A 12,315-nucleotide genomic window follows, 5' to 3' on the forward strand; every position below is an offset into this window, starting at 1 on the left:
TTTTTATGATGGTAATCCCTTTCTGTCATTAATTCTTTTATACTTGATGTTAGCCATGGAACTGAAAACCCGCGAACTCTTCGCGTGGCAACAGGCGCATGTTTGTCAGCAACTGTCAAAAAAAGATCTTTGAAAACAATCCAAGCTTCATTTGACGTTGATTCCATTTCGAGAATATCCCATGGGATCTTATTCAAATCGTCGCTAAAGAATGCAGGATCATAATTTTTATAATTTCTGCTCTGAATAATTTTAGGCGGAGGGCGCTTGATGTTGTGGAGTTTTCTGACTCCGAAAATAGCACAGTGATCAGAGAAGCCGATTGGAATAACACCGCAGGTGTACAGTTCTGGTCTTGATGTTAGAAATAGGTCAATTAAAGTTCTAGTCTCCTCAGTGATTCGAGTGGGCTCGGTGATTGTTTGTTTCAGATGAAAAGATTTTGTTGTTTGCTGAAAATGCTTTGTCGCAGAAGTCGGGTTCAAATAATTCAGGTTGAAGTCTCCAATAAGAACAATTTCACCATCATTTGTCAGAAAGTTGTTTTTTTTAGACCCGGCTAGTAAAAGCCGCTGGGTCAGCATCTGGTGTTTTGTAGATTGCTCCGCATAAAATCTTCTTCGATTTTGGCTGGCATACTTCAAACCAAATTGATTCAAAGTTGTCGTTCTGTGTTTGGATTGCACTTTCGTCAAGCTGACTGTAATTTAGTTGCTCTGCTATGTATACCGTAACGCCACCACCATTTTCGTCTCTGTCTTTTCGCATAACATTGTAGCCAGGAAGAGTTATTTCCGCGTCGGTGAACGAGTCATCAAGCCAAGTCTCGTTTATTGTCACGATGTGCGGTTTGTGCTCGTCGCAGAAAAACAGAATCAGCATGAAATACACAGTGTTCATTTTCGGACTCCCTGTAAAAAAGATTCTAGTATAAGTTGTCTTAAATCAAAGAACACCATTTTTTATTTACACCACGAACAGTATGACTTAATCCATAAATTACCTGTAACGTATGGATGATACATCTGACTGCTCAAGAGTAAGGAAAGATCACGGTGGACGACACGTCCTGTGGTCAGGTCTCTGCCAGAAACTGCTTCCTGTGTGTTGCTTTCATAGCCAGTCACCGTGGCAAATTACTTTGTTTTTTCTTTTTTGCGCGCCAATGAAAACCAGCAGATTGGCTTCGTTTTATAAAATTCATTCCGTCCAAGGGGCGGATTTCAATATTACATCACAATGTCAGAAGAAGCGAATCGACGTTTCGACCTTTCCGCTACGTGGTGACTAAGCGACCTGTTGCTAACTGTGTATTGCAGCCTTTAGAATATACAGGTGCCATTCAGTTTGCTATCTAAGATTTTTCATCTTTTTTTATGCACAAGGTTCTATTTATGGATGCTGTATTCTTTTCATTATATTTCCTGTCTCTAAAGAACAGAAAATCTGTCGTGGAATTCATTTCTTTTGGGTTCTCCACCTCGAAATTTTATTTTTAGTAAACACCGGTCGAAGTTAACACCTGTTGTTTAGATCGCTCAACTGTAGACGGAAAACTGCAATAAGCATTAAATTGTAATTACTACTAGCGCTAGTCTTTTCTTAATCTGTTATCCACGGGTAATTTCCAGAAATTTATTAATTTTTGATAAGGAAATACCGTTTTATCAAATGAAACTGTTCATAACGTTCGAGTTAAGCAAAGAGTGGATCCTTCTCAACGATGTTTTTCCGATACTATACCGGTATATTATTCGCTAGTCTTCTTTGGTTAGGATATTAAAATGACTCTCATGTTGGACCCACTTCTCGGGGAATAAAATCCCATAGCAAATACACAGCTAGCCCTTTTACTGCCAAGGTGCAATATGCGATAAAAACGTTTGGGACAATTGTCTTAAACAAGCACTGTTTCCCCTTCTCATTACTACGTCATAACAGTTTAATAAAGGTAGCTCCTTAGAGGTTATAGTTCCACCGGTTTTCCAGAAGCAGTGCTTAACGGGACATGTTTTTAAGATTTCGAAATTCTGGTGAGAAAGAGACGAAGTGTTGGTAGAAGGTTCAGAAAAAAATAACAATAGTTTATTTCACATTTCCTTACTATGTTACACTAAGTACATTATTATGTTTAGCTAGAAAGATTTTCAGAGAGATTTACAAAAACTAAACATAGTTATCTAGGGTGGAAAATGCCAATATTCTAAGTAAACTGTAAAGTTTGCAATTTAGGCAGTAGTCTTTTCAAGTTTCAGTTTAAATGTGAACATCTACATGAAATAATTGGTTTAAATCCTTAGTAGTTATTAGACCGAGCGTATTGCTTGGTAATTTCTAAAATCACGTTATACAGAAAGAGTGAAGTTACGCGAAAGATGAAAAAAGAAAAAGTATAAGTAATTGGACTCTTCAACGAGAAAATTGCAACTTTCCTACTGTCCGCCTTATTTTTTGACAAGCTTCCCAATCACGCGTTCGTAGAATTGTACGTATTATGAAAGTGCAAGAGAATATAAACTGGTTATAATGCCTCGGTATATGCATTGTGATCTCAACAAGTACAGCATATACCGCCTAACCTTGTGCTTTTACGCCTAATTGCATCATGGAGGTAAAGATATATCACACATATTTGGTAAAAGGAATTCAAAGAACAACGAGAAACATTACGAAGTATACCGTGATGAAAACAGTATACCCAACAGGAAAGAATCCTCTAGCTATTCTGTCTAAATGATTTTCCAAACTTTCCATATTTCCAAAGACCTTAGTGCGTAATTTCACCCACAGACGATTGTCATGTGCTGTAACATCCTCGTGATTTTGAAATGCCGTCGGGCCTTCTGACGATACACTTTCGTCTTGACTACTCTCGAGTCTTTGAGCAGTTGTCATGTCATTTTTCTGCAAGGATTAATGTGTAGAAAATGGTAATAGTGAAAATTAATAGGTAAGATAAAAAGCCGGTAATAAAAAAAGGCGATGATAGAGTTCGATTCTAGCCTTCGGTCATGGCTTGCTAAGAACTGTGCGGGTGAGATGAATTGTAATGTCGACTAGATAAGAGGGGCTTATCTTTAACGCTTTGCTTCCACTAAAAGTATTTTTATAATGAAAAGTTCGTACGGTGAAGAAGGATCAAGTTTTTCTGGCAGTTGGTTGGTACCCATTTTTTCTCCTGGGTGGACCTCTCGACCCAGAGTCTAGGTTTTTCACCCATGGTCTAACCCAAACCACGGTTTTACGCAGTCAATGGGCCTCTGGTTTTCTCCATAAGAGTGTTGATTAAATTAAATGTCTTTCCACTTTTATCTTACGACCCTCTTAACACTTTCCGCAAAAATAAATATTCACACAAAAGGTTCAGCTAAATTGAGGATTGCTTAAAACGCGTTTTTGTAAAAAGAAAACAAATAACAAAAACAAAAACAACGGCTACACTTTGTTTAAACAATCGGCCCTGACGTTTTAGTTACCGCGTTTTCTTTCCTTGGGGCGAAAAACTAAAGGGAAAAGAAGAGGAATCTGACTTAAGTACAGCTAACTTGACCTCGTAGTACGAAAGACTTAAAATCATCACGACGATATGACTTTAGGTGGCCGAAGATTGCTCAAGATGTCAAATAAAACAAAGTTGGAATCAGCAAAATCACTGGAGCTTTCGGTGGGGATGCGGGGATGCGAATAAATCGTTATTTATATTAGGATGATGACGAGTAAAAGTTTATTGCTCCACTGGAGTGAGAAAAGTTTGATCTTGCCTTTTCTTCCTCAGAGGAAATTCCATTCTCTATCCGTCCTATGGATACAGCTTTCCTGTAGACGGCAGCAGTTTCAACGAGCGCTAAGAACGTAAACGAAAAAGAAACAATCAAGAATAGGTCAGCGGCATTCACATAGCTGACGCGCGGCATAGCCTCATTAATGCTTCCGACCAGGAATATCTGGGTGAGAAGGGAGGTGATACCAATTGCACTTCGGTCTCCGATGTAGGCAGGGTCCATCCAAAATGCCATCCACGAGACAACCGTACAGAGAACACAAGGGAGATAGATACGTATGATGTAATACCCAATCCGTCTTGCTGCGGTGAACTTTATTGTTAGCACATCAAAACAACCTATAAGACAACCGATCATCGCTTTTGAGAAAGGAGGGTTTTCTACGTCTTCGATAATCGTGGAATTATCAAACTTGATAGTGGGGTCATGTTGTAATGCTGGGAGATTTAAAGGCCACTTTGTAACTGAAAACCATCAATCTTCCTGTTGTTGTTGTTTTTGTTTTTAATCTGAATTTGTATTAGGGCTCGCCATAAACGAATTGAATCACCCAGCATTCTCGTTACATTATTATGTAATAACAAATAGTATAGACAACCTTGAGACGCCCTTGGAACGTAAGCTTACTAAGGTACATTTTCATGTTGTTTCATGACTGCATTCAGAATTATTGCGCTGAGCACCATGCTTCTAGAAATCCAAATATCGAGGATCAATTCAGATTATATGATAAGAGACCAAAGTAATTCTTTCACGCAGGCATTATTAAATAAATAGTGTAATCAAACTCAAATGCACAAATCGTTCATACCCATAAATAGCTCTTTGGTGTTCATCTCTACGCTTTGTTTCGTAATCATGAATTCAGACATCTCTTTGTTAAAGAGTTTGACGTTGCTTCCTGCATAGCGCAGCTGTTTGATATCCCTGCCATCTGATAATAACATTAAAATGGCAATTGAACCAATTATGTTCCCAAGAACGCGTTCATAATACGACATCCTATGAAAAAACGTGCCTGGAAGCAACTTGAAACAAAATACCGTTACAGTATAAAAATGAATGTCTCACGTACACTTTGGGATTGTCGATAGACAGATAACACATCTTCCCAAAAAACCGTTCTTGATAAAATGTCTTTCGAGAGAATCGAGTTTGGATGCATTTTGTGACGAAATACCTTTCTGGTTTAAAAAGGACGGTCTCAGCTGACAGCAGGGTACCTCTCATCATTTATCACCTGGGAGGGGAGGGGGGGGAATGGAGGATCTTGGGGGGAGAAGATCTTATGGTTTCAGGAAGAAGGGAGGGGTGGATCCGTCGTCACCAATATTCGAATGAAACAAAAGCAATTCATTAATAGATCATTTTAGAAAAGTGACTGCCAATAAACTGCCAATGAAGGGGGGGGGGGGGAGGGGGTATTAACAAGAAAATCACAGTGCCTTATGGGTAGATCCTGTAAAGTTTACCGCGACAACCAAAATCTTCCGACCGGTTCCTTAGCGGATGGATCGTGAAGTGCCAGGAAGAATACATGATTAATTAAAAGAGAAAAATGTCTTGATTGAATCCACAAACTTTTTCCAAAAATCTCATTTATGTTTTAACCAAAAATAGATTATAAAATCAGGAAAACTGCTCAGTTATACGGAGTTTCACAGAAGCTTCCACTTTGTAGGCTTTAGGGCCATCATAACTGATTGAAGAGAGATCTATATCATCGAGTAGCAATGGCTTCACTAGAAAAGTACGTTGTACTTACAGCTTAGCATATCCATTCTGAAAACTTGCGTGTCCATCGGATAGGCACGAAAATTCATCAGAGTTGTGGCCGTCATTGTTACCCTAGTAGGCGATTCCGTGGTTAAATATTTATTTTTCTATTTATGTCTATCAATTTATTTTTGTTTTATATTACGCTGCGTGTCCCTCCCTATATTCAGTTACATCCATATCCTACCTCTGACTGAAAACTATCAAGCCATCTCCATAAAGTACCACGGTGCGAGTTTCTTGGTGCACAGATGTTTTCACAGCGTTTTCGAAGTAAGTATCTGGTAGCCAAAGGTCGTTCAGTGCTTCATGTTGTAAAGTAAGAGCGATGTCTCTACTACCAAACACTAACCTGGTATCTTTCCACATTTGCCTCATGTACGCATCAAGCGTAAATTCCTGAAAAATAATGACAGAAGGAGCATGAAAGCAATTTTTGTATCATTACGCACTAACTAAGGGATCTGCCATTGTCGGAAGTATTTGCCAAAGAGTTATGTAAAAGCCATGCTAATTTTTTTTGAAGTTTTCGCGAAATGCATTTTGGGGCGTAATACGTCACAAAGTTCCATTTTTATCGTCAGATAACATTACTCAGTACTTTCGTTCACAGATTTCCCAGTGGATAGATGAGATAATAAAGTGTAATCGTGAGATTTCAAAAAAATTCTGTTTAGTGACACTATTTAACAGCCTCCGCCAGTTTTTCGAAAAGTGTAACACCCGAGCTAAGCATCAATGTTGAAACAAAGAAACTTTACGTTTGTAAGCTTCATTCCTCATGGAAATATCGTTGAAAATTAGAGTTTCTCACTAGGGGTGTGAGTGCAAAATGTCGTCTTCACTCAATTAAATCTTAGCCGTGACTTAAACTCTTGTTATTTATGCCCGGCCTAGAAACAGTCTGATTAATCAGTTGCCAATGTTTGTTTCGTCTTCCTTCCAGTTATTTGTTTTCCCGATTTAGTTTCTATCACCCAAGGGATACTTATTAGATCTACGTGTTCTTGGTTGTTGTTGTTATTTTCTTTTTTGATAAAGTATTGTAACCGAGACAGTAGAAAATAAAACGTTGTGTAAATGTGGCTTCAAAACAATCTTGACTTTTCTGGTGTTATCGCCAGCCACAGGGCACCGGCCTTAAGTTCTTAATTTATTTAGGTTTTAATTTCGGATACTTATTTTGAAAATAATGGTTACCCAGTGGATTTAATAGTGTAATAAAGAAAGGAGGGAGTTTGATTCTCACCATGTCCTCAGTACGAATGTTCCCTATGGACAAAATTCCCAGAGACACTGTTATAAGAAGAGCCTTTCCTGGGAGGAAAAAATAAAGATGAAAAACGACAACAGGATTAACCATGTCCCAGTTTTGTCCGAAAACTAAAAATTGGCAACTGCTTCATGTCATGGGTATACCACTGGACTATGCCCCAGTTTGAAATGTCCAAAGTTTATCTGACAAGAATTGTTGAAAATTGCAGTACGTGGTAAACCACATTCTAGATTGCAGGGAGGGAGAATTTTATGACTTCAATGAGGAGGGCAATTTTTGTGACAAAAATTCATAGAAACTTATCAAATGGTCACAAAGTCATGAGTTTCAAATGACCCTTACCTGCATAGTCAGGTCTCAACCTTTTGTCGTAGTTTCTGAAAAGTTTTTGTAGGATTTCGGCGGCATTATGAGCTCCATTCACTAGTGGCATGGTCCCATTAGTTGCTATGGCAATGATGTCCTGGTCGGCCTCGCTTAAATTAAATAAATCAAAATAAAAAAAAATCTCATCGTTAGCTGTTTGAGTAATGCAAAGATAATTTCGCCGTAATGGTCTAGTGCCGACTGTAAAGACAAATTAGGCCAGAAATTGATATGTTTAGTCATTCGAGTTGAAGGTAAATTTCCACAGCAAAAACACAACTCTATACATCGATAAAATGATCGTTATCGATAAGTTTGAACGGATAGGTAATTTCTCGAATTCCAACCGGCAGTATCATTTAAATATTGCTGAACATTTTTTGGAAATTCTCCCAAATTATGTCAAGTGCTCTTGCTACTTGTTTTATACTGACCTTTCGTGTTCATTCCTCTGCAAATTGCAAGCTAGCGTAAAAATTAAACTCGTCTCTAAGTAGAAAATAAGGTAAAAAGTCCGAAGGGACATCGCAAAGCAGACCTTCCGACGGGTTTCTTCAATCTGCAAAAAAAGTCAAAACATTTGCAAAATTAATAAGCTCTATTTGGCGTATCTCACGAAATAACAGTATGAAACCGAAGCACTCCTCCTTTGGTGGACAAGAATAGAGAATAATTAAGTGGTACCTAAAAATAGATAAGTAAAATGAAAAATTTTCTTTCTGAAAATATTGTTAAAGCTCACGAAAAATAAGGCTGGATTCAGATGTTGACCGGGGAGTGTATCACTTGCAAACAACTCACAATGCATGAATCTACCAACCTAACAGTGGTATTTAAGACTTCGCCGTGATAACGGTCACGGAAAGTTGGTTTATTTATGTTTAATTTTGACGATAGGACTTTGGCTGTTTTATTATTAATAAAAATTAAAACAAAATTCCCGAACGTGATTGGTTATCAATAACCTGATAACAGTCCTTATAGGACGGCGTACGTGATAGGCGTAATGTCTGAGTAACTTTGCAGTACGTGTCATGTGAAACCTTAGTTAGTGTTAGGTTTTTTTATGACATGTTTCCCCAATGTTTAGAGTCTCAATTGACTTGTAACAAAACTGTAAACAAGTACCAGGGTGAGAAACTCTTCAGCCTGATTGTTACACAGTCATTCGATGAATAATCAAAGGCTCAGCCTGTACAAAACTCGTCTTTCATGGCGCTGAGGAATTCTGAAGATGTTTTTTTGAAATAAATTTTAGAATATATGCTATTGTGAACGTTTTCCCATCCCCTATAGAAACTGAGGATGAACGAGTATGTTGGCCGAGTGGCGGCTTATTCTGTGTGCATCTTGACGACGAGATTCGAAATAAGATCTCGATTTTTCCGCGAAAAAAGATTCTTATCCCTATTTAGTCCTCCCAAATAATCCATTTATCATCTGGTCAATTAAATGTCGCTTTACCACTTGGATCTAAAAACCTCAATGATTAGGGAAATGAACAAAATTTAGGTAGATTGCAAAAAAAAAAAAAAATAAAAACAGGAATCTTTTCCAAATCTCTGCAAAATCAGAACCGTAATTTAGGTTCGTGATGAAGATAGGTAATTAAATGAAAACCTTTTGTTCAAGAAGCTCATTCTAGACTTCTGTAAGGCTGCATGCGAGGAAACTTCCTATTGTTAACCAAAGATTAAAACTTTAATGACGCCTTACATCACCGCATGACGCTGGAAACGTGTGATTCTAACTAAAAAAAACTTGGTGTTGGTGTTAGTTCTGCTCCTTTCCCATTTGTCCGCGCAGCCAACTGGCAGAGTTTCGTTGATTTCTATCCAAGAACGCCCTTTTGCACGATATAACGGTCATTCATCATCTCTAAAAAATGAAGTAGACTATGACCTTAAAAATGGATTAGAAAATTATTGTCGGACACGGCCTTGAAAGATGATTAAGAAGTATCTGTATGGCACGGGTATAAATGCAACCCTGCGTAAGGGTTTAAGATTTACTTTTAATCGAGTTTACGTCAACGTAAGTGTACCTGTATTGCTATTTTTTGGTAAATCACATTTTTCGCACAAAGGGCCGACATATCCGGGACGGTGTAAATACTTATTACAGAGAGAATTAAAGATAAATATAATTTAAAGAAAAGAAAATGACTTAACGAGTGTAAGTTTGTGGTCAAAATTCTGCTCTCTTCCCGGGGAGAATCTCCATAATAGATCACGTTATCTGGAATTCCCTCTGCTAAATTATAATGTTAGAAATAATTTCCTAACACTCGATGTTTTGTTGTCCCTTTTCTTTATTCACTCTTACAACTCAAGTTATTACAACGGGGACTAGCTCTGATCTCTCGAGGAAAGTGTGGGTCACTGCTTATAAAGGAGACTTACTGAGCTGTCAGTCTCTAACCTTCGTCATGTTTTTACTCTTAAATAGCGAATCACGTTGGGCTACGCAGAACGGAGTTCGTATACTGAGTAGATAGCTTCGCGATGTTTACGCTTCACGATACGTTTTTCTGACTTAAATTTCTTGGTCTTACGGTCAAGTTCGGACAAAACAAAAACAAGATTAACCAAATAAAAATTATAATAAACTTAGTAACTGAATTAAAATCATACTTGAAAAGATATCTTAAAAGAAAATAGTCCTTGAGGGCTGTTGCATAACAGCAGAATGAACACAAAATTCGGAGAAGAAAGGGCGTACCCAAGGTACCGCCCCTAAAAGAGCTACATGCTAGTCGTAGAAGGTATCTAGTTACAAATTCAGTGCGGAAGAGGAAAAGTACTACATGGTTACATTTAAGTCACCTCTAAGTAAAAGAGGTGTTGAGCGTGCTAAATTATACCTGTAAGATAAGACCGCCGAAAGGAATAAGAAATGATCAACTGGCTTATTATAATTTTTACTGAGTGTCTTGTGCTAATATATTTTTCCCATTTATTTTCACGTTCCAATAAGTCAAAAATCACCTATAATGAAAATTTTTGCGGGATGTCAATTTTGTCTTTTAACAATTAACAGTCAAATCTCCCTTCGGTCAATATCTCCATATTGTTTATAAAAGACACTTAACATCTGTTGTTTGGAAGCCTCAGGACATCATTGAGATCCAATAGGAGTCTTTTTTTTTTCAATTTTTCTGTCAATAATCAGGAAGGATTGACGAATGTCAAAACTATTCGTCAAACTGTCTCTGTGTTCGCTTTTATGAGAGCCAGTTCTTCTCAGAAGTTTCTCAAATATAGCCATTACGAACAATTACGAAGCTACAAATAACTATACGCACGAAGGACATGGTTTTCCCTCTCTCTTTGCTCGCAAGTTTTTCAATTCTGGCTTGGTGGAGTGTGTTTAGTTCGTGTTATGCCAGAGGTGATCATGATCAGGATGTCAATCAAACACGGTAAAATACATGCTAGAGAATATAGAGACGTAATGACAATCTAAACCCACAATTATATTTATTTAACAATTTTCCATGAGACGGATGATCATATTTCACCAATTTTTTTTAAATACATTTTTTTTGTTTTTATTATTTTTATGAATAAATAAGCAAACTAAACAAATCTGATGTAAATTCAAACAAAGGAAATATTGACAAAAAGAAACCTCTATCTACTTATCTCTAAATTCATAGATCGAAAATCTGTGGTTTCTATTTTCTTATATATCAGATCGGCGGATTATCGTATGGCCCTGGTCACACATTTCTAAAGAATCTATAACGAAAAGCTAGCGTGCGTGGAGCCGGACGGGCTGACTAGGCCGGTCCACAATAAAACTGTGGGGTTCCACACTTGCAATTTCTAAAAACTAAAAATCCAATCATTAGCTTTAACTTAAAGACAATAAGCGAAATAAAACATTTTGAAAGTCCCTTTGACATCAAATTCAGTTCTGTTATAAATTAAAGATGTTATAGTGGAATTTTTTTTCAGTTGTCTAACGAGCGCCTTTGTTATTAATCCAATGACTTCCCAATTAGCTAGCTTCAAACCTAATTTCAAACCCTTTTTAAGGCCTTGTGGTCACATGATAGAGTACTAATTGACTAAGCCCAACGGCCCAACTTTTTCGGCCCAAAGGCTAAATATTTGGCTCCCGGTCCCAACCTCGAGCCAAATGTTCTTACTTATTTTTTTCGTTCGCCAACACATGAAGGGATTTTTGAAATATTTATTTTTTACAAATGAGATTCAGGGGAATTCACGAGTTAGATGGTGAATTTTCCTTAAATCGAAAATAAGTAAAGAAGAAGCATTTTCTTACAGCTAAGGTTTTTTTCAAAACGTGCCATTTAAATCAACTCTCCGATTTGGGAGGGTGCGAATGATTTGCTGTTTAATATCAAATGTCGACTTTGCGTTCTTCTTAGCGTCCTATGATATTTCCTCTTCTTCTAGTTGGCTGTTTTGGTGGCAATTATTACTGATTTTCAATCAAATGTACTGCGTTCCATACGTTTTAGAGAATTCCGTATAAAAATTTCTATTGGCCTTCGTTTCCCGACCAAAATGATGTAATCACTGTGTGAGACAATTTGAATTCTACCGCAATGGAAACAAGCACGCTTCTTCCTGTACTAAATAAACAAAAAATATTTACGATATAGCAACTTCATGTGTCGCATAACAGCTAAACTAAAGCTACACTTTTTGATCACAACAAAAGAAGTTTTTCGCTGTCCCTTTATAACAGATATTATGCAAACCAATATTTGTATGATAGCAAGCACACAAACAAAACAACGTCGTAAGAGAATCAAAATTGTCTCTGATATTGGTTAATCTAAGGCCTAGTTTATACGTCGCGCTACAGTCGAATTTAATTCAGACGAATTTAATTCAAGGTCCCACAAGCAATTAAATTCGACGATAGCGCGACGTCTAAAACGAATTAAATTCGTCTGGGAAATTAAATTCGTCCTAGACGTTTTATCCGTCTTACCAAGACAGATAAAATATCGATAAAGCGTCTTCAGTTTTAACGTCGCGCTAGCTTCGCGTCGAATGAAATGCATACATTTTCTTAATGTATTTCAATTTATTTTGGCGAGCCCGCAGCGACCCGTGGCGAGCTTTTCGAGTATTCCGC

General features: G+C 37.5%; 1 protein-coding gene and 1 pseudogene across 1 annotated transcript in view; one reads left to right on the forward strand and one right to left on the reverse strand.

Annotated features, from left to right (window-relative positions):
* Positions 1–2,063: 2,063 nt before the first annotated feature.
* The window catches only part of LOC113668673 (gamma-aminobutyric acid receptor subunit beta-4), an 18,292-nt gene continuing 8,040 nt past the window's right edge, over positions 2,064–12,315 (reverse strand). Inside the window, exons 2-9 of the mRNA XM_089188563.1 lie at positions 7,635–7,759; positions 7,177–7,310; positions 6,808–6,875; positions 5,746–5,957; positions 5,548–5,630; positions 4,594–4,716; positions 3,762–4,120; positions 2,064–2,904 (exon numbers count right to left, since the gene is read on the reverse strand). Coding sequence (XP_089044689.1) covers positions 2,647–2,904; positions 3,762–4,120; positions 4,594–4,716; positions 5,548–5,630; positions 5,746–5,957; positions 6,808–6,875; positions 7,177–7,310; positions 7,635–7,726 — 1,329 coding nt within the window. The 5' untranslated portion in view covers positions 7,727–7,759 and the 3' untranslated portion in view covers positions 2,064–2,646. The remainder of the gene's footprint in view (positions 2,905–3,761; positions 4,121–4,593; positions 4,717–5,547; positions 5,631–5,745; positions 5,958–6,807; positions 6,876–7,176; positions 7,311–7,634; positions 7,760–12,315) is intronic.
* The window catches only part of LOC149037745 (uncharacterized), a 1,525-nt pseudogene continuing 1,475 nt past the window's right edge, over positions 12,266–12,315 (forward strand).

Source organism: Pocillopora damicornis, chromosome 11 (genome assembly GCF_964200805.1).
Source record: "Pocillopora damicornis chromosome 11, jaPocDami1.2, whole genome shotgun sequence".
NCBI lineage: Eukaryota > Metazoa > Cnidaria > Anthozoa > Scleractinia > Pocilloporidae > Pocillopora > Pocillopora damicornis.